A 26,614-nucleotide genomic window follows, 5' to 3' on the forward strand; every position below is an offset into this window, starting at 1 on the left:
GGTTATGCGAATTTTCGCCAACCATGGATGGAGTTTTAGCAATAGAATTGCTGCTTAATAAATTCTCATGTGAACTTTGTTGGTGTCTCCTATTTCCTTTTGTAAATATTATGAGTGTGTTTGCAGACGAAGATGCTGCAGTTTGATGTAATGACTGGACTATAGCCTCTTGGAGGTCAAGGCCGTGACATTTTATTTTCCCATCATCTAAAAAAATTACTCCAACTTGCTTGAGATCCTCCAGCTTTAGGTGGCAGGCTCGCTCGAGCTCGGCTCGCTGACAGCCCCTCCCGGCTCCCGCTCAGGGCTCAGCCGGTCAGGGCCTCAGGTTCATCGCCTCTCTCTTTCTTCTCTCGGTCTCTCTCCTCGCTCTTCCTTCCCCGGCGGCGACGACTGGGCGAGCGGCGGCGCCATTTGTTCTGTCTTCGCCCAGCCCTTTGCCGGCGATGAGCGCATCCTTCAGGTATGCCCGCCCCTTCTCTTTCCTTCTGATGTGCGAGACGGAGCACCCAAACCCTAACAAAACTATCTGTATTCGTATCTTAATCCAGTTACAATATATTACCTACTAACTTCGATTTCGTTTGCAAGAATTATCGGGTGTACATGTGTACACCCATGTCATATGCTGGGTTCCCCCCTGGCTCCAGCTCAACATGCTTCCATGCCCACTACCTAGGACTGCTTCTACTTGCATTGGGCCACCAATTTATTACCGCAATGGCTTCATTCAATTGCAAACATTGCTGGTCTGGTAATATGGTATGGTCCCAAGTTTTGTACTACCGCCGGCTGTGCCTTTGCCTGTGCCTGTGCCTGCTGCTGCTGTCGCTGTCGGATGTTCCAATGCTTCCGTGTCATGGATGAACTAGATCAATGCTGCTCATGCGGTTGGTAGGTGGGTGCTACGCCGACCGCATGCTCCTCTCCTCCATGTGATTCCTGCTTCTTCTCTGCTAATGTATCAAATGTGCCTGATGCACTTTCACTTGCCTGCCCGACCGACCTTCTACCACCAACCTTGATTGTCTAGTTAGTTAGCCAGCAGCTGCTATTCACTGTACCATCCTAGTGTCCATTTATGAGCAGCAAGGACACTTCAAAGCTGCTCCTCAATTAAGGTAGCCTAAAGTACTGCCCTGCCCGCCTGGGTCATGATATTGCTCGCTCATCCTCCATAGCTTAAGCTTAACAGATGAATCTCATATCCTTCTATGTTTGATGCAGGAATGAATTTCTCTTGCACTTGATTCTTAATGCGTTTCTGCTTATATTTTAGCTTTTGGTACACTAGGGAGTTCTTTCCTCAATAGTGCCTTCACACAGTACATTGGAGTGTGCTGCAATAGTCATCTTTTCCATTTTCACAGGTTCAGATTCTGTCCACCGATGTTTCCTTGATCATTCAAGTGCCTTTACAACTAAACTGTTCTAGTTTAGCCTGTATATAGCTGATCAAAGAGTAGCAACAATGGCGTCGCTTCAATTGTTGCAACTGACAGAACGCGGGCGCAACCTTTTGTCTTCAAGAAGGTATGCTGATCCAACAATACTGTCTGTCCTTTTTCCTTTTCAATTGGCGAGTAGATTATCACCATGAATCTTAACTTGTGCTTCCTTCCTTTTCCCTCAAATTTGTACAGGAGAACACTTGCAGTTATTTCTGGAGCACTAATTGCTGGTGGAACTTTAGCATATACCCAATCAGGCCGATGGAAAAGGCAACAGAAAGAAAATTCTTGCACCAATGGAAATGCACATACCAAACACAGAATTGGTCATGATGGTACTGATGGTAAATTGGTTAAACCAAGGAAAAAGAAAAGTGGACTCAAGTCCTTACATTTTCTAGCTGCCATCTTACTTAAGAAGATTGGCCCAAATGGATCAAATTACCTTCTTGGCTTGATTATAACAGCAGTAAGTTATGCAGCTTTTGCTATTTGCTCATTTCAGTTATTTGTCATATTGATATTCATGCTCTGATGTATATCAAAACATGCACGTAATCTATGTGCTATCTAAATTTCCATTGCCTTGCATCTTTCTAATCATTCTTTGCAATTTTCTACTGTTTGCCATTGTAGTATGTTACTGTGTTGCACTCTTCAATTCTGATTATCTATGGTTAGCTGTATCTTGAGTCTTAAACTCTAAATCATTATGGGCTTTCTGAACATGTATTTCCTGTTTTATTGCCAACTACGCTAGACATGTCCCCATCGGTTATGTGAACATTGTGACTTTATATTTGCTCCTCTAGCTACATGTAAACCTCAGAACTTTGTTATGCATACTCACGTAGTTATTGTTCTAAAGCACTGGGATGATGCATCCAATCTTTTTGCAGGTCTTGCGTACAGCTGTAGGCCACAGATTAGCAAAAGTACAAGGGTATTTGTTCAGAGCTGCTTTCCTTCGGCGTGTTCCAACCTTTACACGTCTGATTATTGAAAACCTTCTTCTATGCTTTCTCCAATCCACAATATACCAGACGTCAAAGTACTTGACAGGGTCCTTAGGCTTGCGCTTCAAGAAAATTTTGACAGATCTTGTCCATGCTGATTATTTTGAGGTATGTTGGGTTATAAAGTTGGAATCCACCCATCGTCTGCACTCTTTGTTACTCATGATTTCAAATTGCCCCCTGTCGTCTTTGCTCAGAACATTGAACTAACTCACTTTTTCCCTGGAGTTCAGCTACTTATATTATTATATAGATGCAATGCTCTGGAAAAAATATGTGGTGTTCTCTTTGAGCGATCACCTCATTATAGGACTGATTGGTCCATCGATGATTGCATGATCCCACCATTCCTAATATTTCTACTAGGCTTATGATTATGAGGTTAAAATAATGGACAAATCCATTTTGTCCCCCCAGCAAACAAGAGAGGTAGATTTGTATCTACGATTGGGCGAACTATTTAATAGACCGTCAAGTTCCATAAACCAAAGACATATTAATGGTTGTTTTATCTTCGTGTAGTTTTCATTCTTTGCATTTGAATATCAAATCCTACCCCCATCTACCCTTCCCTTTCGGGGTTGTATTGAATATTTTATGTTCAGCTGGATTGATTCTTTTTTTCATCTTATATCCAGAACATGGTGTACTACAAGATCTCACATGTTGATCATAGGATCTCAAACCCAGAGCAAAGAATTGCAAGTGATATACCAAAGTTCTGCTCAGAACTAAGTGACCTTGTACAAGATGATCTGTCTGCAATTGCAGAAGGGTTAATATATATCTGGCGTCTCTGCTCTTATGCAAGTCCGAAATATGTATTGTGGATTCTGGTAATTCTTCTATGGATCGACTGTTACTCTTTATGAACTGCAGATGATATTAATACCTACTTAAAATAAAATTGCTCCTAGTTCTCTTCCTTTTCTTTTCTCTAGAGAAAGTTTGTTCCTATTTAACAAGATTCTATTCTTTATATTGAGTTAAATTATTAATAAGTATGCACTTCACAGGCATATGTTATAGGTGCTGGTGGTACAATTAGAAAATTTTCTCCTGCTTTTGGTAAGTTGAAGTCTACGGAACAACAGCTAGAGGGGGAATATCGCCAGGTCCATTCACGATTGAGAACCCATGCTGAGAGTGTGGCATTTTATGGTGGTGAAAGCAGAGAAGCATCACATATTATGCAGCGGTTCGAGGCACTTGTTAAGCACTTGAATGTTGTTCTCCATGAAAACTGGTGGTTTGGCATGATTCAAGATTTTCTTCTGAAGTATCTTGGTGCCACCGTGGGAGTTATCCTAATTATTGAACCTTTCTTTGCGGGGAATCTTAGACCCGAATCATCCACCTTAGGACGGGCAGAGATGTTGAGCAATCTCCGATATCACACCAGTGTGATAATATCATTATTTCAGTCTCTTGGGACCCTTTCTATCAGTTCAAGGCGCTTAAATATTCTCAGGTATTTGCTGAGTTCACTATGTCAAATATGACCTCCTGTAAGCTAAGTACACCGTAATAAAGTAACCTAATCTATCCTTTATAATGTTGAATCACAACCTTAAGTGATCCAAAATGTTAAGATCTAAATGAAATATGTCACTTGCAAATCTGAGCAATTTGCCCCTAACTATTCAGTTCCAGTTCCTGAGAACTGTATTGGAATTAGTTGCATTTGAAGTAGGGTCAATCGCATAACTGCCCTCGTTTTCACCTCTAACTGTATGTTTGCCCTCCTTTTTCAGACTTTGCATGTTTGCCCCTATTTTTTTGAGTCCGAGCCACCAATCTACCCCTATTCTGTGAAGGAAAGTTAACAGTGTTAACAGAAAGATGAAAAGACATATATACCCTTAGCATGGATGACCCTATATTCAACATGAATTAGCACATCCAAGCTTATTTAAGGAATATAGAAGCAAATAGCAACATACATTTCAAGTAAATGGAAGAGTATAATATTTTGCAAGTATTACACAGTACGGAACCATTAAGCAATTGATTCCATGGCTACACGTTGCAAGCTGCCTCGATTCTCCTTCGTGCTACAATAGCCCACCAGGCGAGCCGCGGATCCGAGGCCCTGTACCGTGCGCCGCTTGTGAGGTGAGCTGTAGGCGCGCCGCGCGCTGCCCACGAGGCGAGCGGCAGCCGACTCCCTGCGCGCCCGTCGCCGGCGACGCGAGTCGCGGCCACGCGCTTCCCTGACCTGCGCCGCCCTGCGACACGATTCATTGCCGCGCGCTCCCTGCGAGGCTTGTCGTGGCCATGCGCCGCTTGCGTGGCAAGCGGCAGCCGCGGACCTGCGCTGCCCGTGACGCAAGCCGCGGCTGCGCGCTGCCTGCAAGGCGAGAGGCGGTCGGTTCCCTGCACGCCTGCTGTCCGCGAGGCGTGTCGCGGCCACACACTTCTCACGTGGCAAGCGGCAGCCGTGGACCGGCGCCGCCCGCGACGCGAGCCGCAGCTAGCGCTGCTCGCAAGGCGAGCGACGACCGAGCCGCGGCCATGCGTCGCCCGTCCCCACAGGCTACTGCTCCACCGTCCGCCAGTTGCCGCCGACCGCTACCAGTGAGAGTGGATTCCTTTGGTGTAGAGATGGGTCACGGGATGCCTGGATGTGAGTACTTTGGATAAGGTAAGGGTAAAAACATCATTTCCTACCATTTATCTCTTAAATTTTTTTTGCTATCGAGTTTATACTGGGTAAAAACTAGTTCTTCTCACGACGTTAAGAATCAGGGGCAGACGGACTACTCGGAGTCAAAAAAAAAAAAGAGGCAAACGTGCAAAGTTCAAAAAAAGAATGAGGGCAGTTATGCAATTTACCCTTTGAAATAAGAATAAGTAGGCACCCAAATTTGAGTTAAAGAGGATTTAAACCTAGGGTGCGGGTGTACATGCAACCTCCAATCTACCGAGCTTTAAATTCAGTTTTAGATTCTCAATGAGTTTGAAATTCCGAGTAGTATTTGACGTTGATTTACTATCTTTGTCTTTTTTTTTTCTTTTGGCAGTGGCTATGCTAATCGTATTCATGAATTACTGGATGTCTCACGTGAGCTATCTGGTCTTCGTGATAGATTGTTGAGTCAAAATTCATCTGTTGGAAATTATATCAGCGAGGCAAATTATATAGAGTTCTCAGGTGTTAAGGTAATAATATACCATACTGATTTTAATTTATCTACTCTGTATGGATATTCTTAGAAACAATGTTACAGGTGGTGACACCCTCTGGGAACGTCTTGGTTGATGATTTGACGCTCCGGTTGGAGTCAGGCTCTAATCTATTGATCACTGGTAATGCTCTTAAATGTTTACTCTCATTATCTGGATCTGTGTTGCTTATCTCAATGCTTGCTGTGAAGGAAATTGAATTGATTGTTGAGTATTCAAATGTACTGCAAGAACAAGAAAATTCATGCAAGAATAATTTGGTATTTCCTATTCTGTAGACGTGCTATAATTTGGTATTTCCTATTCTGTAGACGTGCTTTCTACTTATCTGAGGGTACTGTTTTTGAGTATATGATACATTGAATGTATTGGCCACTTGCTGTCCTAGTCAAATAGATTTTCTTTCACATTCAATTCTATTCAGTTGTTTTCTTTCTTCTATAATACAAAAGGGTGCAGCTCACCTTGCGTATTCAAGAATAAAAGGAAAAAAAGGCCAGTTGAGTATAGTGAATTACTTTGGGACTTGTCTTCAAATATTATCTTTGGCCTGGAATTGGCTGATCCTTGGCTACAAAAAAAAATCTTGCCTGGAATATGTTTTTGTCTTACTATTTCAATTTTAGGTATTTCATTTTTTCCCTGATAACAGGGCAAGAGCTCTGCCATTCTTGCCCCATAGGTGGTACACTTTTATCAGAGAATATGAAAACACGATACCATAGGGAGCAGCATCCAGAGAAATAACTAAACAGAAGAGGCTAAACTGACCTGTAGAAAAGGACTTGCAGCACAGGAAGGTTATATTTCTTCTTAATATTATTGGTGCTTATTCTGTCTGTCTAAGCACCCTTAGATAGATTCAGCTTAAAGGACAATTAGGATTTTTAAACCAAGCCAGTACAGTCTCTTTTCCCAATGCATTAAACTTGTTTGTGTGGTTCTTTGATTCTACTGATAATCAACGTTACATGAGATATATTAATTATTTGTTTGGCTTAGATGCACTTAACGTGTCTTCTCGACTGATAATAATCATCTGGTTAGTCCTCAAAAAAAGAAAGTTCATCTCCTTGGATGAGGGAGAGGTTGATTTGTCAAGTACCTGTTTATTCGTAACATCTTATGATGCCTAATGCTATTTTTATCTCTGAGATTTCACTTTATGTAAGTTACAGCCATGGGACATTAATTCCGTGATGCACATGAACTTCATATTTCAGGCCCCAATGGTAGTGGAAAAAGCTCTCTATTCCGTGTTCTTGGTGGTCTGTGGCCGCTGGTTTCTGGTCATATAGTCAAACCTGGTGTTGGTTCTAATCTCAACAAGGAAATATTCTATGTGCCCCAGAGACCATATACAGCTGTCGGAACACTTCGGGACCAGTTAATCTATCCACTCACAGCAGACCAGGAAACTGAACCACTCAGCTATAGTGGCATGGTGGATCTTCTAAAGAATGTAATAACAAACATGTCTATGTAGTTTATAATTGACCAATCAAACATTACCATCATCCTTGTGTACTTTGTTTTTGAAAACAACTGAAACAACTAGTAAATATGTTGGAAATCCTTATGTTTCCTTTTGATTGCAGGTTGATCTAGGGTACTTGCTAGAACGCTACCCCCTTGGTAAGGAAGTTAACTGGGGTGATGAATTGTCTCTTGGAGAGCAGCAAAGATTAGGAATGGCTAGACTGTTCTATCACAAGCCCAAGTTTGCTATCCTGGACGAATGCACTAGTGCTGTGACAATTGATATGGAAGAACGCTTCTGCAAACGGGTTCGAGCTATGGGCACATCATGCATAACAATATCTCACCGTCCAGCATTAGTTGCATTTCATGAAATCGTTTTGTCCTTAGATGGTGAAGGAGGGTGGAATGTTCAAGACAACAGGTTACAGTCATGAAAAATACATTTTTTGTTTTCTTTTTAACTTTTGAGAGCTGAAAAAGTAAGGCTGAAGTTGATTTGACTATTGTAGAAATGGTTCTTCCTTCTCTCCTGAAGTAGAATTTGATGTGTTGAAGTCATCAGAAACTGATCGCAAATCTGATGCACGTACCGTTCAAAGGGCTTTTGTCACGAACACAAAGGTACTTATATTTTCATAACATCACTTCAATGTGTTACTATTTGGCTCATCTTCAATCTGTAACTGAATTTTATTTATACCAGGGCAATGCATCATCAAAGCTCAAGAAGCAGTCCTATTCAACAGAGGTCATAGCATCTTCCCCTAGTATGGAGATAGAACATACAGTACAAGCACCTATCGTCACACAATTGCAATGCTCTCCAAGACCTTTGCCCGCCAGAGTTTCTGCAATGTCTCAAATACTGGTACATACTTGTACATAATCTATTTTAGTGTTAGGATAAGTCGTGCTCCTTACTTTCAGCTGCTTATTTTCTCTTGAACTTGATTTAACATGTGATGATTTGAAGGTACCAGAAGCTCAAATCTTGAATTGGATTGCTATAAACATAACACAAAATCTAGAAAGTTATAAGCTCTTCAGTACTTATATTGTTGCCTAATTATTGTTTGATTGCCAGGTTCCAAAGCTGTTTGATAAACAAGGAGGGCAGCTTCTTGCAGTGGCACTACTTGTATTTTCCCGCACTTGGATTTCAGACCGTATAGCTTCACTGAATGGTATGGTGGTTGATATTATTCTCTTCGCTAACTATATGGACTAGAACTGATAGGGTGCTTACATACTAATATATTTCATTTTGACAGGAACAAGTGTCAAGTATGTCTTGGAGCAGGACAAAGCTGCCTTCATTCGTTTGACTGGAATCAGTGTGCTGCAAAGTGCTGCAAATTCTATTGTATCACCCTCACTAAGGTAATTTGTTGGTTCCACTGATTTGAAGTATTTTCTAGATACTGAATTTAGTTCCTCATGGAATATTCACTACATGAATCCAATAATTATTTTCCCAGGCATACACATTAGCTTCTTGTGCACCTTAACTGTTTTACGTGATTGATTTCATGATTTGATTAAATGCTTTCTCTGCAGAAATCTTACTTCAAGAATTGCCCTTGGATGGCGGATTCGCATGACCAACCATCTACTTCAATATTATTTGAAAAGAAATGCTTTTTACAAGGTGCGCCATTCTCCAATGGAATACTCACCAGGCCTTTATTGCATTGTGGTTTCTTTCCTTTACCTATTGTTATTCTTTTGTGCGGCATGCATATCATCATTTGGATGAGCAAGCATTTAATACTATCGTGTTCTTTTCCCATTTTTATTTCTGGAGTAATTGGATAGATAAAAGTTCGAGAACGTGACAATTTTATCTGTTGTGTGTTTACTCTGCACTCGGCATTAATACCTGATTAATCTGTTTGTAAACATATCCTGAGCTGCTCACTACCAGAACATTTGAAGTTTCCTGGTAGTTGATACTGAAAATATGTAGTGGGCTGATTTAAAGGCACAGTAATTTTGTACATCAACTGGATCGTTTTGTAACTAAATTGACTGGAGATTGGATAGCTAAAGTTAATATTGGTCCTCATTCTGAAAATTTGGTAGACCTTGGGTTTCAGAGTGGGCTTGTGTATTGTGCTGATTCTAATATCTATGATTGCACAAAACATGACAATTTAACTTTATTTTGCAGATATTCAACATTTCGGGCATGAATGTGGATGCAGACCAAAGATTAACACATGATGTAGAGAAGTTGACCAATGATCTTGCTGGCTTGGTTACTGGAATGGTGAAGCCACTAGTCGACATTCTTTGGTGAGTTCATGATCTCCGAGTTTGGGCTATGTGTTCCTTAATACCGATGTTTTGTTTGTAACCCTATTGGAATTCACCAGGTTTACATGGAGAATGAAGATTTTGTCTGGGCGAAGAGGAGTTGCTATACTGTATGCTTACATGTTCCTAGGTCTTGGTTTTCTAAGAGCTGTGTCCCCTGACTTCGGTGAGCTTGCAAACCAAGAACAAGAACTTGAAGGAACATTCAGGTTAGTAATACATACTTCATTGAGCACTTGCAAAGTTCACTTTCTTATCATGTGAAAAGCTTTAAAGTGTTGACATTGTAACCTTTTTCAAGATTCATGCACTCAAGATTGCGGACACATGCTGAGTCAATAGCTTTCTTTGGTGGTGGATCAAGGGAAAAAGCTGTAAGTTTGTTCATACTAAATGAATGCAACTCAAAACTATCTTGTCTATACCATGTGTTAGACTATTGTAAGTGGGTCATGTGCCCGGCTGGCCCATGGGCATGCCGCACAGGCCTGTTGCTGTGCATGCAGCCTCCCTGGCCATGGTAGATTAGGCAAGGCTCTCCCTGATTGGTGTTTTTATAAACCTAACCCTAGGAGACCCTTGCCTACCTCCATAATCAATCTACTATTTTTCCAGCCATACCTTCCTTCACCATGATGCTTCTGAATAGTGTGTTGTCTGGTGCTTTCTTTCAATCAATCTTGAGGTTGAATAAAAATCGCAATTACCAAGTATTGTACATGTACTTCAATCATAAATCTGTCTTTAGATTAAATTAAAATGCTTAAAAGTTAGAGTTTTGTAGATTCTTTTGTCATCTTATACATGATCTTTTCTTGGTAAAAATGTGTGCCCTCACTTATGCTTTTTTCCCTTTAAAAAACAGATGATTGAAGCTAAATTCTCAACATGGCTCAACCACTCGAAGGTTCTATTGAGGAAAAAGTGGCTTTATGGTATTTTTGATGATTTTGTGACGAAACAATTACCTCATAATGTGACGTGGGGACTGAGTTTGTTATATGCTTTGGAGCACAAGGGAGACCGAGCTTTGACTTCAACACAAGGTTAATTTTAATCCTAAAAGTTCTATTATTGAAAACATATCAAGTCCTTCCATTTTCTATATGGTGTTCCTCTTGCTGTAGAGTTTTAAAGTATGCACTCTTTTTTCTAAATTACAGGAGAGCTGGCACATGCCCTGCGGTTCTTGGCATCTGTGGTGTCACAAAGCTTCATAGCATTTGGTGATATCCTTGAATTACACAAGAAGTTCCTTGAACTTTCTGGTGGTATTAATAGAATATTTGAGCTTGAGGAGCTTCTTCAGGCAGCACAAAGCAGTAAGTGGCAATTCATACTGAAACTTGGTGCCAGTAGGTAGTGGTGTGGCAGACTGATAGTCCACTGAATATTTGCTGTTCAGAAAATGATAAATTTAGACTTATCTGTCTTTTGTGTGCTTGATTGGTCACTTGCCTGGACCTGAACGTAGTATTACTGCTCATGTAGATCCTGCTGTGCCTTCTAATGCTATAAATGTCGCCTCCGAAGAAATCATCTCCTTCCATAACGTGGATATTGTCACGCCGTCACAGAAGCTATTGGCTAGCCAATTATCTTGTGATGTATCTCAAGGGAAAAGCCTTCTTGTGACTGGTATATGATCCTGCAGCTTCTGTTTAGCTTAAAATTAGCAATGTGACAATATTGTTACTCTAATACCTGTTGTGTTTTTTAAGGTCCAAATGGTAGTGGAAAGAGTTCTATTTTTAGGGTGCTCCGAGGTTTGTGGCCCATTGCTTCTGGTAGACTTACCAAGCCATCTGAAGGAATTTTCAATGTACCTCAGCGTCCATATACTTATCTTGGAACCTTGAGGGATCAGATCATATACCCCCTCTCGCGCGAGGATGCGGAGTTGAAGATGATTTCACACGAAAGAAGTTCGTGCCACCATCTCTGCCAACTTGTTGCTGTTTCTATGAAATGCCTCATATTTAGTCCTATATATTTATATTGGTCTGTAGGTAACAAGTCTACAGCTTCCAAGATGTTGGATGATCACTTGAAGATGATTCTAGAGAATGTTCGTTTGGTGTATCTTCTAGAAAGGGAAGGTTGGGATGCTACACCTAACTGGGAAGATATCCTGTCCTTGGGAGAACAACAGAGGCTGGGGATGGTCAGTGATTAAGATCTATATATTTGAACCAGTATTATTTGTCTTAACAAATTTCCATCTTTTAAAATAGCTGCTTTCTTTTCAGGCTCGTTTATTCTTTCACTGTCCTAAATATGGCATCCTTGACGAGTGCACCAAGTAGGTCTCAATATTTTTCTTATTTTCATTTCATTTGTGGTGAACAAACAGTGCAGTACTTAGAAATAATACTCTTTGCAGTGCCACAAGTGTGGATGTCGAGGAGCATTTGTACAGGATAGCAACCAACATTGGCATAACAGTCATCACGTCCTCGCAAGTAAGCGCTGGCATTCATCATACTCTTTCTTGTTGGCAGTTGCCGACGCAGTTTTTATCTTTGTTTCTCACATGTGAAGTGCATGTTGCTGAAACCTTTTCTTGATTCTTAATTTGCAGAGGCCTGCTCTGATTCCCTTCCATTCGTTGGAACTGAAACTCATCGATGGAGAAGGGAAGTGGGAGCTATGTGCCATCCACCAATAACCGCTTCCGTCAACTGACTTTCATCTATAGTTAGTTACCTGTGAATTGTACAAAGCTGTTGTCATCACTCGCTGCTTCATTGGTGGCAGTCTTTAGAAGCTAGGAAGGCAGTTGCAAGGATGCACGCAGAGTGTGTGACGGAGCCTTCCCTTGGTTGAAGATTTCTTTTTTGGTTCTCTTTCTGAAATTTTGAAATACGGAGCGGAAGAAATATACATACGTCAGTGTTAGGAGGGAAAGGTTTAGGAATTAGGATGTTGGGGTTTTGGAGGTGCAGGCTCCAAGTCCAATGAGATAGCATAGTACTGGTACATATAGTTAGTCCTGATAAATATGTCGATCGGCGGCCTGATTGTCGATTTTTATACGAGAATAAGTTGGTGGTGGTGGTGGCGGTGGCCAACAGAATGGATGGATTGGTGCCGTGTAGAAATCATTATTATTATTTGTATCAAAACATAACTGATAGGGGCACGAAGTGTGCCTTGTAAATGGCAACTGATGATCTATAGAAAAATCTTCTCTTTTTCGTTGGTTATTTATTAGATATACAAAAATGTGGATCAAAGCTGCTGTTGCTGCGAGAGCAGGACGAGCAGGCCCTGCGGGCCGACGAGGATCTCGTTGAGGAAGCTGACGAGGCCGAACCAGACGACGGGTGTGACGTCGACGCCGCCGAGCGGCGGGATGAGCTTTCGGGTGACGGCGAGGAAGGGCTCCGTGGGCGCGTACGCCAGCACGTAGGGGAACTCCGTCACGGGGAGCCTCGGGTACCAGGACATGACGATCCGCAGGATGAAGAGGAAGCCCAGCGCCGACAGCGCCGGCCCCGCCACGCCGGCCACCGTCTTGGCCGTCGCCGGGTCCAGGTCGCCTGCCAGCACCCAAGCATGGCACGGGAGCACTGGCGTGCTGCTCGCTGCGGCGACGGCGACGGCGGTGGCCAACAGGCCGCCGCGTGCTCGCATCATTACAGTTTCTGATGAGCGGGTGCCGGGTTCCTGGAATTGAAGCCAAGTTACCATTGAATTGATCGATCGAGCTCCAAGAAAGAACAGGAGGTTCAGGCAGCATTCATCGAGGCGAGGGAGCTCGATCTCCTCCTAGTGCTAGTAGTTGGTTGGGTACTGACCTTGGTGGTGGCGGCAGCGACGACGAGGCACCTCCTGGCGGGACCCCTTGCACTTGCAGAGACGATCGAGGCCATGGAAGGTTTGGGAGCCACAAGCAAGGAAGCCTCCATTAGTTGAGAGGCAAGCAAGCAAGAGTCAGAGGAAGAAGCAGCAGCAGCAGCCTGCCTTGTGTTTGTTTGGATAAGGGGGAGGGGCGAGGAGAGGAAAGGAAGAAGGCAGGCAAAGGCCCAGTGGAAAAGCCCAATACAAGAAGGCAGGCAATGGCCCACATACGGCCCAATAGATAAACTCCAGGTCACACTACACTAATCTTCCGTGTTTTTTTATTTTTTTATTTTTTATTTCCGTTTTTTACAAAAATATATTTTCGATTTGGAAATTTACAGAAATATACCCCGGCCGCTCCGCTGCCGGGCGGCCGGGACCTGGCCGCCCGGCTGTCGGGCGGCAGGGGCTTATCTGCAAAAAAAAGAGGAAAAAAATTACGGACAGGTCTCCGGGAACCGGCCGCCCGGCAGCCGGGCGGCCGGCCTCCCAGGGCGCCCGGCTGGGGGACGGCCGGCCCCCACCTCTATATAAGGGTATTGGCTGCCCCTCCCCCCTCATTTGACTTGCTAAAAATCCAGAAAAAAGAAAAGAGAGGGAGGGAGGGAGAGGAGGGGTGAGGGAGAGGCAAAGCGGCGAAGCCCTGTCGGATTTTCAAGCCGGCGACTTTAGGTAACTAAAATTTTCCACATTTTATAGAAAAAGTATTATAGAAATGCAAGATAATATTAGAAAATTGTAGAAAATGTTAGAAAATTGTAGAAAATTGTAGAGAATGTTAGAAAATTGTAGAGAATGTTAGAAAATTGTAGAGATTGTTAGAAAATTATAAAAAATTATAGAAACTATTTTGTTTAAACATTAGATTAGCAATCATTTTAATTATTATTAGGACTGATTAGTGGTACATTTAGGTGTAGTTAATTGTAGTGATTAGCGTTCTACAGCGAAGGTCTGTGGCGTGTAGTAGGGAAGGTTGCAACGGGTTCTGCCATGCCACTGCATGTCTGATGTGTGTTTCATTAACGTTGTATTATGATGTAATTCCTATGGTTTATATTGTGTAATGCAGTTTTTAGTTCTTAATTCGTACCGTTATATTTGATGTGTGGTTCACAGTATTCTAGCCTCCTGAAAATGTCCGAAAATATTAAAGGCAAGTTCGAAGATTCACTAGATTGCTTGTGTGTGCGTGGCACCTCGGCGTCGTGATCTGTGGCGCCAAGACGTGTTATCTCGGCGCCACATATTACAGCGCCCACCCCCAGGGTCTATTTCTGCAAAAAGTTACAAAAAGGGCACATATGTGAAATTATTTCGCGAAAAGGGCTAAATTGCAAAAAAAAAAATCCGGCCGCCCCCCAGCCGGGCGGCCTGGGAGGCCGGCCGCCCAGCTGCCGGGCGGCCGGTTCCCAGGGACCTGTCTGCAATTTGTTTTCGTCTTTTTTTTTGCAGGTAAGCCCCTGCCGCCGGCAGCCAGGTCCCGGCCACCCGGCAGCGGGGCGGCCGGGGTATATTTCTGTAAATTTCCAAATTGAAAATATATTTTTGTAAAAAATGGAAATAAAAAATATAAAAATAAAAAACGCCTAATCTTCCTGCGAATGGTAGGACGGTCCAGTGGGACGCTACCCACTAGGATTCAAATCCTGGTGCTTGCACCTTTTTCTAGGATTTTCCTAGGAGCCAGTGGTAGGGTTTGTGTGCGTGTGTGTGGGCGTTTACGTTGTACTGTGTAATTCTAAAAAAAATAACTACACTAATCTTTCTGTCCGAGTGCGACCACCGATCCTATATTTTTTCCCCCACCTTCGAGTGTTTAAGATTCGTGCAACAATTTACAAATCCGAACCCTCACCCTCACCCTCATCCACTCGCGCCTCCCTCCCGTGCCCTCACCACCACGGCACCACCCCATGCTGGACCGCACCGCCGCGCGCGCATCGCCACCGGCCCTCCTCTGCCCCGCCGCTGCTCCACCCGGCGCGTGCGCCGCCTTGCACCGCCAAGCTCGCCGGAGAAGAAGGGTCTTTAACATTTTGATTTAATATTTTCAACATTCCGTGCTTTCAATGAACAACATTTTCATCTTTACAGTTTCAACAATTTGAAATCAAATGTTGAACTTGTTTATGAAAAATGTTGAGTTAAAAGCCGCCGACCAGGACGGGGTGGAGGATGGGCGAACCGGGGGAAGAAAACGATAGATTGGATTTTGGTGGGCTTGATAGATGCATCCCTTATTGTCTTATGCACCTTCCGGAAGCGATGGAGGGAAGCAGAAGAACGTCGGGCATGGATCAAATCTACTAGCAAAGAACTCGTTACGATCCCTTCGCTTTCCCCTCGCTACATGAACACCAACATCTACTTCTGCGGCTTGCAGGTTGGCGCCTGTGACTTTACAGAGACCGGAGCTCTTCAGGAGGTGAACGAAATTCACTTGACTGAAATTGTAGTGTGTGTTTTGCCAGCAAATGAAAAGCAAACAGCAGTTGGTATGCAGGAAAACCAAAACATTCAGAAGATGCCGGTATATATCTATATAACAAACCCAACCATTACCCATTGTCTGCGGGGGCTTGATTGATTTTGACGATGTATTATTGTCGCTGTTTCATCACTCTCACCCCCTCATTATTCTCTCCAATCTTCCATCAACTCAAGTTGAGCAATCAAGGTGAAAAAAAAAGTAAACTCAAAATTGTATATGTGAAATCTAACAACCGGCGGGGCGGGCGCACACCCTGCGCTGGATGGGGGTCCGGCAAGAAGGGCACTCCTTCATCCCTTGCTTCTCATGGAGGTCGCTGCATTTGGCACAGACCACCTGGTGGGCACAAGGGAGGAACACCACGGACATCTCCTCACTCAAGCACATGACGCACTCCCGGTCACGCTGTATATCATCAAAATCGAGATCTTGGGGTACTGCTATATTGGACAAAATTTGGGCATTGCCGTTCTTTCTCCCTTCAGAAAGATGCAACGCGTAGGTTTTATTGTCGGCTCCCCACTTGGGGGCAGCAACCTTTGAAGAGTCCATAGACACCTTCAGCTGCATGATCTGCTGCTCAAGAGCACGAATCTCACTCTTGTATCTTTGTGTATCGTTCGCTGATTTAAGATGCAGCGAATTCTCTTCTGACCTCACTGATGTCTCGATTTGATCCCTCTCTTTCCTCTCTGAGGTAACAAGGGCAATTGCCTCAACCTTTGCAGCCTCTTCTTGTTTCCACCTTGTCTACAAGTGTTGAAAATCAGACAGAAGATCAATGATGTGATTATTATAAATACAAGCTCAGTGAAGAGTGAAAGCCATAAAGTAAAAGCAAGTGAGGTAGAGGGAATCAAACTGAACTGAACTATGCAGATGTAGCAAGTAGCAAGCTTATAATATTAACAAGATTTCATACAACCAGTATCCATAGTATTAATCATCCTTCAATTCTGATTTTTTGGAAAATATGACAAGCACAATCAATTCAAAATGGCTTTAAAAAACCAGGAAGCTAATGAAAAGTATACTACAATCACACACATCCCTTTTTCTTAAAGCCTGTTTAGGGATGGGATAGAACACCTCAATCCAGATTCACTAGCAGTCTATGCTAAGCCACCTTCTCCACTACTAATCACTGCCTTGACTTGCTTATCTAACAAAGTACAAGTTGTAAGTCATGTCTTTCTGATTTGTATTCCAACGTCTGAAAGATATAGGGTATAAGAAGGAAGGTTTTCTTTACAGCATACTCAACAAATGGTTGGAGAAGCCTCAGAGGTGCTATTGAACCAATGGCATTGTTGTGCCGATTTAAACTATGGAACTTATCGTATACCATTTATAAAAATGCAATCACATCTCATCTTCATCTAATGCTGTAAACATTTGAAAACAGCCAGAATTTAAGGGCGAGAATAATGTAATGACATATAAAGCTCCAAACTTCTTCCAGAAAAGTCTGCATGCAAAAGCTTGCAGCCTACTCATGAAAAACAAAGTGTGCTTAGAGCAGTCTTAGCTAGGAGGCCAGTTCAATTACGATTTATTCTGTAAACTTCTCAACATCCACAATCACTTCAATGTGAGAACACACACAAAAAAAAGGTGTGGAACAAAACCTTACCAACACAATCACAACATTTACATGCAAAACAAGCCACCAAAACATCAATATCTATTACAGAATATACTGGAGCGTTAAGTACAAAATAAAATAACATCACACAACAGATAGTGCGCTGTTTTCCATATGTTTTACAAGTTTGTCAGTGATACCTTGCCACATTTATAAATTATACCATTTCTGTCTAAGAAAAAGAACTGGCCCAACAATATTCATTTGCACCCTAATAGTCAACTATGGTAGCAATGAAGAAATTTCCAGGAGTGACATGAATTGAAAAATGAATGTAAGTTGCATGATCGTATAATATATATTTAGCTTCAGTTTAAAATAATGTTACAGAGAGGTAAAAATAAAGAAGTTAGTACCTGCACTTGATCCTTTTGCTCTTTAGCATGCTGAAGTTGTTCTTGAACCCGAGATAGCCTGCTCTTTTGTGCTGCAAGATCCTCTTGCAACAGGGCTCTCTCAGATTCCCAACGCTGAGACCTTTTGCGACTATTCTCATCCTTCTTTAAAAGCTCCAAAATATTTGTTGCAGACTCTGCTGCATGCCGCTTTGCAGCTTCCATCTGTAACATGAGTTGTGCATTTTCAGCCTCACGTCTACGAGCAGAAGCATCTGCCTTCTCCAGCTGAGCATTTGCCCTAGAAATTGCAGACTCCATCTCTAAAAGCTTCTTCCGAGTACTCTCTTCCGAATGGTGCCTTTCTTCTTGTAGGCGGTCCGCCTCTTCCTTCTCTTTCCTAAGCGACTGAAGTTCCTCCTTCTCCTTTGCAAGTCGGTGAGCAACTTGCATCACTTTCTGCTGAGCCCAGTCTGTCCAGTCCCGCATATGTGCTTGCAATTCTTTCTGCCTCTGGACAAGAATCAAAACAATTTCATCCTTTTTATCTTGTGGGATCCAGACCTTTTGTTCCTCATCATAAGAAAAATTAATTTTGCTACTAGAGTCCATACCCTCAGCATTGGAATCATGATTCAAAGATGGAGCAAAACCATCACTTGAGGAGGGCAATGACAATGAAAGATCTGTGCTAGCAGCAGGTGCTGGGTTTGAGTTACTAACCACCTTGGCATCGAATGGAGTAGAGGAAATGGTACCAGTAAAGGAAAGGTCGACTGATACTTCAGGCGTCGTTATGCTTGCAGCAAACCCTTTGGCAACTTTTGATGAGCCCTTCAAGTTGCTACTAGTAGAGTCTGAAAATGACCTGCATTTCCTGTCCAATACCACGCTGCCCGAAGAGCTATACTTGACAGACCTAAGAGGTCCTTTAGAACCCAATGCTCGGGAGCTCTTATCAAAGCTTGTCAATTTCTGGCGATGCAAGGAGTCCCTCTTAGAGCTCCCCCTCTTGCTAGGAGATGGCTTGTCATTTTTCACAGATTGTGTCGCAGCAGCAACAAATGGTTGGTCCTCTGAATGATCACGAGTAGGAATAGGGTATTCTTTTGGCTCAACATTTGGGATCGCATACGGCATCCTGCCTGGTACAGAGGGTTTGCTACTCGATAAATTCAGACTTGTTTGTGTCGTTGATGAATCAGCTTTTACTGCACCATAAGAAATGGGTGGTACCGGGGTAAGCTTTCCGCGGAAAGTAACACCAGTCTGCGGGTTGGTAATAGAAACTGATAGATCGGAACCTGAGCCAGGTTCATAGTTTCCCATAACTGGTTGGGCAATAACTTTAGAACCCACTGCTGGTAGGGAAGCAGGACTGTAGTCCATGGCACAGGCATTTGAAACATTCATGTCTGACATAAGCAAGCAAAACATTACATCGCCCGTGGTGTAGAATGGCTGAGCCTCATTTACCACAGCAACCATGCTACCAAGCACAGCCTGCTCAATCTTCCTCCTGTCTTCAACCGAGGCACCCTCCCTTGGCAACATGTCTCCTTCAGTCTTGAGAACCTCAACTGCCGACTCTCCAAACCCAGCAAGGCTCTCCCTCCAGTTGTACTGGGCAGCTGCCCGCACAACAGCAGCACGTGCAGCCGCCTCAGAGTAGCCCATTGTGGTGATCAGACTGACAGCATTGTCGAAGGTGGTGTCCAGGCTCTTGAGAAGGATCTCCTCCAGCTGCGTCTCATTTGGGTCACTCCAATTCACATATCGCTGGCACTCTAATATTTCCTCTGCAGTAGGGTGGATATCCTTGCAGGTTTCGCAGGTGCTTGGGATGAGGTCGAGGTCCGCCACCGCTGCCATGGCAGCCTTCTCGGGCGACATAAACTCGAACCCTACGCAGTCCGCCGTCAGTGGGTATTCCAGCCCGAATGGGCCCAACTCGGAAGATGGCGGCTCGGCACGGTACTTGCGCTTATTCCGACTGGCGGCTTTCTCCTGCGCCGCCGAGGGGGGCGGCGGGGTCGCGGTAGTAGACATCAAGCAAGCTGCTCTTATTTCACCAAACCAACAGGAAATCCTTCGGAAAACCGACAGGATGCAAGCGAAAATAAAGAAAATTTCTCCGCAGACGGATTGGACTGACCAAGCTCCTGCGCACCGAATCAAGGAAAAAACCTGGAAAATTCAGAAAAATATACTGTGAGAATCGTGAAGTTTGGACGAATCAAGAACCAAGGAAAAACTCATACGCGCCGAGTCGTAGGATCAGATGGTCGCGAAGCCTTGATCCGATCTGGTATCGCCAGAGGGGAGAATCGGGCGACGGATCGAGGCACGCACCGGATTGGATCGGAGGGGATCGAAGCGGAGGCGGAGGCGGCTGGTGATCGGAGGAGTGGAGAAGTGTATGGCGAGATGGGGGAGGCGGGGGAGGGAGGAGATGACTGATGAGAGGGGGGAGAAGGCGTCTGCCTCGTCGCTCCGTAGACATCGCCGAGTACACAACGCCCGGAGTCGCACCTGGAAGAAACTGGGCTGGGATCGGCAAAATCCGTGTCCATTTGGGGCCCAAGTTGCCTGCTCAAGCTCAGCCCGTAAAGATAGCGGGCCCAGCATTTCCACAACAGTACGACTGAATTATCTCTACATGTCGTGTCATATTTCCAAAAGAAACTTTTTAACCCACAAAATTTTGGCAACGTATCCTATGCAAATCAGACATCTTGTGGAAACTATAGAAACTACAATCAAAGCCACATGATCCTCATCCAAAGGCTAGAAAAAAAGGTGAGTTGTTTTAGCACTTAACCCCTCCCACCATTAGGCCAAATAATCACACTTTTGTGGATAACCCCCTCCACCTCATCTCCTCCGTTGCCCAGGCCCCCTCCCTTGTTTCTCCCCCAACATGCGCCGCACCACATCCGCCTCCAGCGCTCCGCCGCCTCTTGCCCGGCCAGCGAGCTCCATCGGCCGTGGACTAGAATGGGGCGCCACCCATGGAGGTCTACGGCCCCTCCGCCATCAAGGGGGGGGGGGGCGCAACCCCTGGAAGTCCAGGGTCCCTCGCGAGATCCCGCCCCTGGAGGTGTAGGGCCCTCGCCCAACACAACCTTTGCCAGATATCTACCCCTTGACAGGCCTGCAGATTGGGTAATTTCTTGTTCATCAATTTGGTTTCTGGGATGAAGATGATCCGTACAAGGATGAAGGCGTATGATTGATTCCCATGTCGTGCAGGCAGGGACATCCAATCCTACATCTCGCGGGCGTTCCTCTACTTCGCCCCGCTCAGTAAGAAGGTGTTCATCCTCGTGGACAACCAGCCCTGGCTGTCGGCCAAGCAGTCATGGTCGGCGAGGTTGTGGCAGTTCATGGTCACCAAGGTAAATCGCGTCGTGTCGCGTCACGCCGCCGCCGCCGACGAATCGAAGCCTCCTCGGCTGATCCGTGCAAGTAGTTTTTTTTGCCGTACAGGATGTCTCCGTTCGCGAACTCGCGCGCAAAGCAGGTCCCGACCTTGGCCACGGCGGCGGTCGCCGCCTCGGTCGCCGACGCCGTCGGGGAGAGCGATGCGATGCGGCGGTGGCGGACCTGAGCCGGGCGCTGCACGGGTTCCTGGTGTTCGAGGTGTCGTGGCGCGACGTGCACGGCATCAACTACCTAAACGAGTTGCTGACGGACACGCCCCTGACGCTGGAGGCGCGCTACATGAAGAAGTGGGAGTTCTATTGCACGGAGCAGGCGGCCGGGTGCACCCACCTCTAGTTCCTCGGCCGCGCCACCGAGGCGCGGGCGCTGCGCGGCGCGAACCGACTGCAGGGCAGGAACGCTGAATTGGACAGGAGCTCTGGACCCAGAGCAGTCTCGGGCATTGCGAGACTAGGGCGGCAGCCAAAAGCTCCTCTGGCCAGATGACTAGGGCGGCAACGAGACATAGGCGTCACAAGACACAGACAAACTCGTTTTGAAGCTCCTCCGGCCAGAAGCTCCTCCGGCCAGATGACTGGACGGTGAAGTCCCTTGGCAGCGGCCAGCAGCAGCCAATGGCGCTGCAAATCCCCAGACGAGGGTGGCGGCCTTTCGGGAGGAGGGCAGCATCTGATCCGTCTCGGCAGCGGGGGGATTTGCATAATTTTGGGATTAGGAGGGATGAGTGGGAGGGGTTAAGTGCTAAAACAACCCACCTCTTCTCCTAGCCTTTGGATGAGGATCCTGTGGCTTTGATTGTAGTTTCCATAGTTTCCACAAGATGCCTGGTTTGCATAGGATATGTTGCCCAAAATTTTAGCCCTCATCAGCATGGAACAACCTCAAAAACCAACAGAAGTACAGAACCCTCTCAACCCATTGTAGCCATGTCGGCTCATATATCTACGTTTGGCGAGTGTGAGTCAATGCAAGAGGCAGCACAATTGAGAGCTACTTTTGTTCATTGGGCGAGTGGGTGCGTATGCAAGAACAAATACCAAAAATTCTAAAATGGGGTTGGATGTCTTTAACTAGAACCAAAGTCATAGGAATCTTAAACTTCTCAATTATAGAAACGTTGCATTCATTATTATGTACATAGCCATCTCAATACCGACTGTTAAGTCAGTAAAATTATATATGCTACGCAATCAATATTAATTTGAGAACCATTCATGTATGGAGCATCGGCGTTTTGGAAAAGAAGAAAGTCTTTACCATCTAGAAAACTTACTAAAATATTTTCAGGAAACGTTCACAAATATATTTTATGGGATTTTTACCAACTTTGTTCAGAAAGCATCTCAAGAAAAACATTTTGCAAAACTTCTCAAAATATTTTTTTGCAAAAAAAGAATATATGGAAACAGTCTTCCAAAGGTAGTACAAAATTCTCTCTCAAATGCTTCTTTTTGAAAAAGAAGGCATACGAACTTTCCAACATTTCGAGGTGCTCTTAGGGAAAAAATTCAAGAAAGAGAGGAAAAGCTCATAGAAAACCACATCAGTTCTTGTCGGCCCTCCACAATATCGGGCTCTCGCCTTGTTGCCTTATCAAGGTCCAATCTTACCACCTCGCCAAGATCCGAGCTTGCTATTTTCTCGTTGCGATACCATTTCATCACCTCATCCGGATCCCAACTACCATTGTCCCATCAGGCTCTCGCCTTGCTCTCACTGCTGAGATCCCAGCTCACCGTTGGAGCTATGGGCTCAGCAGGGCCTCCCCCCGCGCCCAATTCTCTGTTAGCACCACTAATACCTCCTAATACTCTCTAATGAAATGATACTAATTATCAAGATTAGTCTATATTGGCCTCCTTCAAAGCCAGTCAATAACTATTTAGCCCCTTCTTAATTCAAATTCTGGCTACGCCCTTGGGGCTCGGCTTGCTCCCTTGGCGAGATCCCATGCCACCGCCTCCTCAAGCTCAAGGTATCTTCTCTCCACTACCGCTTGAAGCTCTTGGTTTGCTCCCTCGGCAAAAATCCATGCCACCACCTCCTTCAGATCTCACTTGCTTATGTCCTTTTGAGCCCTTGGTATCGAGGCTCCTATCTATCATGTGGAAGATAGATAAGCCATCCCTTATTAAGATTCACTTTGATCTAATTATCTGCTGCAAATATGAAATGTTAAAATATTTTTTTAAATAGATTCAACATTTGACTTTTAAAATATTGCAACTGTAAAGATAGAATGTTGAAAATGGAAGTATAAGGTATTGAAAAATACTAAAATGGAAATATTGAATGGGCGTTTCTTCTCCGGGACATGGGCACCTTCTTCTCTAGCGGCGGCGCAGTGGGCGTGACGCTCCAGAGGCCCAGGTGGCGGTGGCGCTCCAGTGCAGATCAGGGTCGTAGGGGCGCGGCACAGGAGCTGGCCGGTGCGTGTAGCGCAGGGCAGTGGGGTGGAGGGGGGGAGGGCGCATGTGAGGTTGGGTGGCGGAGACTGGTGGGCCCAGGTGAATAGGAATAGGGTTTAAGCGAGATCTAACGGATGCAATTATTTGTATGAATCTCAAACAAACACTGGAAAATGAAGAAGAATTTTTTTCCCAAAAGTATAGGGGGTGATTGGTTTGTTGGGCCAGTCCAAACCAGACCTAGATCTATGCATGGCCAGGCCCAGCTAGGCTTATGGGTGGCTTTGTAGGTATGTTTGGTTGGCTGCATTGGGAGATTTGGCCCATGTTAGATTGTGTTTGGATGGCTGCACTCGGACCTGGTGAAAGGAATCTAGGTCTCTAAGTGGGTTTTGGTGTTTGACGACAAAACCGTGTACGCTTAATGTGTTGATTGAGCATGTGTGTAGGAGCTACAGTTGGATAAATGCTTGAGAATGATGAAGTACGCCCCTCAAAAAGGAAATAAAAAAGCGGTGTTGGATATGAACTCTAGAATTAGATTTTCAATTTATGAATTGAGTTTAGGAACACCGTACTATCAAGGGGGACGTCGATTCAAAGATTGTGACCAAGTTCTAGTGCTCAAGGAACCTAAACAAAACCTATGAGAGAACTTTGTCACACAAAATACAAAAAGAAGCAACTGTTAGTGAGATTGTGAGCTAAGCCCGGATAGTCCGGACTTCAGCCCGGATAGTCCGGACTTCAGCCCGGATAGTCCGGATGTCCGGAGTATCCGGACAGTTCTCCCGGAGTATCCAGGCACCTTTTAGCCAACGGCTATTTTCCAGAGTGTGGGGTATAAATACCCCTCTTACCCCCTCACTCACTCTCTCTCTTGCTCATTTCAAACCAGAACAAGACCTAACCCTAGAACAAGCTCTCTCACTCCCTTCCCTTTGATTCTTGAGAGATTTCTTGAGGGATTCAAGTGAGAGACTTGCAAGAGAAGAGATTCGAGCTAGTGAGCATCCATTCCAATCCTCGAGCACTAGTTCTTCATCGAGTCCGCGGATTCAAGTCTATTACTCTTGGAGCTTTGAGCTCCTAGACGGCTAGGCGTGCTCGTGAGTGCTCAAGCTGCATTGTGAGCTCCACGGGAAGTTTGTAAGCTTCATTCCTCTCTGAGGAACCCATAGTAAGTGACCTCAGGCTTGAGCGTTGGTCTCGCCCTTTGGTGAGGAGCATAGGGGTTCTTGAGCACCATCTCTTGAACTCTTCCTCAACGGAGACGTAACACATTCGGGTGTGAACTTCGGAAAACAAATCCTGCGTCACTTGTCATTACTTTATTTGTTTCAATTTGATATTTTCTTGCAAGTAAACTTTGTTAGGGTTTGAGGTCGATCTACTTGATTACAAGGTTCTTGTCTAGCTTGCCTAGTAGAACTATCTTAGAAGCACCTACTGGTAACCTCTATTTCACTCGATTTAAGTTACACACTTCATTTCTCTATTTTTGTGCACATTGCACTGTGACCCGGATAGTCCGGGTTTTACACCCAGATAGTCCGGACAATCCGGAGTATCCAGACCCCAACCCCGGACAGTCCGGGTCATCTGTTACTGATCAGATTTTAAGTGTTTTAATTTCAGATTTAGCCTATTCACCCCCCTCTAGGCATCTTCAGATCCTCTCACCTGGGCTACATTGTGTTATGCGAAGATGGGTTTGATTGGTTGGTAGATTTGGGCCGGATGTTAGCACCGATCTGAGTTCCGGTGTCGTTACCGTTTGGGCCCATATTAAAGGCCGTCGCTCATTCGCCCAAACCCTACCTCCTCAGTCTTACTGCTTACCCGCCGTCTCTTCCTCCGCTGCCGTCTCCTCGAGTTCTCCTTCGTTCGCCGTCGTGAAGCCTGCCGGTGCACCACGAGTGGAGCGGGGTCGGGATCCGGTAGGGGTGCCACCAAGTGAGATGCGGCTCCGGCCTCTACCCGCGCGAAATTGATGGATATCTCTTCCCCGACGCCTATTGTCATCGACTTCTCCCCCTTCATCTGCCAGTTTGGGAAGTCGTGCACCGGGTGCCTTGACTACCACGAGCGCAAGCGCAAGGCGGAGGAGGCTGCTGAGGTTGCGGCACCCACGAAGAAGAGCCGCAGCGGAACTGGGTCAACCAGCTCGGAGGACCCCTTTTCGGAGTCCGTAGAGGATGACGACGCCGGAGAGGAGGAGGATGCCCAAGAGGAGGACAACGAATCGGATGACAACAGCACTGATTCGTCGTCGTTAACCCCGGTTTGAATCATCCCTTTAACTCCTTTGTAGATTAATCTTAGATTTAATCGGCTGCTAGGGTTTGTGCTAGGGTTAACTGTGCATAAATTGTGTTTGAAATTGGTTGATTGGTTCTGTACATGTGTGCCATCTTAGAATTGCTTCAACTTTGGTACATTTGGGGTTCTTTGTAGCCGGTATCGGTTGAGAAGATCCCAGAAGGCATGGAGTGGATGAATGGGGTGGAATTGACCGTGTTACCCAGTATCGGTGCCGCCATGGGAAGCACCCTAGGCGAATGCTATGCTGGGATGTGGCCAACACTGGCCGTCGCTACCTTGGGTGTCCTATGGAGGTATGAATTTTGTAACCCAATTCTGTGAATCGTGTGTACTTGTCACAAGTTAATGGCCAATCAATTGTAGTTGAAACCTTGCATATTTGATACAACTAAATTGTATGTTACTTGTCCAACAGGGGAGGTCATCCATGTGTCGATTTGTTAAGTGGATTGATGATGAATGGCCACCAAAGTTCCAAGAAGTTGCATGCACACTCTGGGATGTCGTAGCTATGTACAAGAAGAAAGCAGATGAAGCCGAAGCCGACTTCCTTGGCGCAATTGCCCTCAGGAATGAGATGTTTGAGGAGAAGGAGGCTTTGCTGAGTGAGAAGGAGGACTGGATCAAAGAGCAAGCTGTGCTCATCAGGGACAAGGAGGAATATCA

General features: G+C 45.0%; 3 protein-coding genes across 4 annotated transcripts; 1 reads left to right on the plus strand and 2 right to left on the minus strand.

Moving 5' to 3' along the window:
- Positions 1 to 313: 313 nt before the first annotated feature.
- LOC120658266 (ABC transporter D family member 1-like) lies at positions 314 to 12,657 on the plus strand. Its single transcript, XM_039936501.1, has 26 exons — positions 314 to 463; positions 1,371 to 1,533; positions 1,644 to 1,920; positions 2,351 to 2,575; positions 3,106 to 3,303; positions 3,484 to 3,938; positions 5,491 to 5,629; positions 5,698 to 5,776; positions 6,877 to 7,115; positions 7,252 to 7,556; positions 7,645 to 7,756; positions 7,839 to 8,003; positions 8,220 to 8,319; positions 8,407 to 8,515; positions 8,693 to 8,783; positions 9,306 to 9,430; positions 9,511 to 9,660; positions 9,753 to 9,825; positions 10,317 to 10,497; positions 10,615 to 10,773; positions 10,943 to 11,089; positions 11,173 to 11,376; positions 11,461 to 11,615; positions 11,701 to 11,753; positions 11,835 to 11,913; positions 12,033 to 12,657. The coding sequence occupies exons 2-26, from the start codon at positions 1,472 to 1,474 to the stop codon at positions 12,117 to 12,119; spliced, it is 3,969 nt and encodes a 1,322-aa protein (XP_039792435.1). The 5' UTR covers positions 314 to 463; positions 1,371 to 1,471; the 3' UTR covers positions 12,120 to 12,657.
- LOC120658433 (protein COFACTOR ASSEMBLY OF COMPLEX C SUBUNIT B CCB3, chloroplastic-like) lies at positions 12,562 to 13,440 on the minus strand. Its single transcript, XM_039936712.1, has 2 exons — positions 13,252 to 13,440; positions 12,562 to 13,120 (listed from the first exon to the last, which is right to left on the minus strand). Exons 1-2 carry the CDS (start codon positions 13,360 to 13,362, stop codon positions 12,683 to 12,685), a joined length of 549 nt encoding a protein of 182 aa, XP_039792646.1. The 5' UTR covers positions 13,363 to 13,440; the 3' UTR covers positions 12,562 to 12,682.
- A 2,358-nt stretch (positions 13,441 to 15,798) lies between these two features.
- Positions 15,799 to 20,276, minus strand: LOC120658286 (putative E3 ubiquitin-protein ligase RF298). Of its 2 annotated transcripts, none has more exons than XM_039936530.1 (3): positions 20,033 to 20,276; positions 17,793 to 19,958; positions 15,799 to 16,541 (listed from the first exon to the last, which is right to left on the minus strand). In XM_039936530.1, exons 2-3 carry the CDS (start codon positions 19,818 to 19,820, stop codon positions 16,017 to 16,019), a joined length of 2,553 nt encoding a protein of 850 aa, XP_039792464.1. In that variant the 5' UTR covers positions 19,821 to 19,958; positions 20,033 to 20,276; the 3' UTR covers positions 15,799 to 16,016. The 2 variants fall into 2 exon arrangements, with proteins under 2 accessions (XP_039792464.1, XP_039792465.1); XM_039936531.1 differs by having other exon boundaries at positions 15,817 to 16,541; positions 20,124 to 20,265.
- Between the last annotated feature and the right edge of the window lie 6,338 nt (positions 20,277 to 26,614).

This window comes from Panicum virgatum, chromosome 2N (genome assembly GCF_016808335.1).
Source record: "Panicum virgatum strain AP13 chromosome 2N, P.virgatum_v5, whole genome shotgun sequence".
Taxonomy (NCBI): Eukaryota; Viridiplantae; Streptophyta; class Magnoliopsida; order Poales; family Poaceae; genus Panicum; species Panicum virgatum.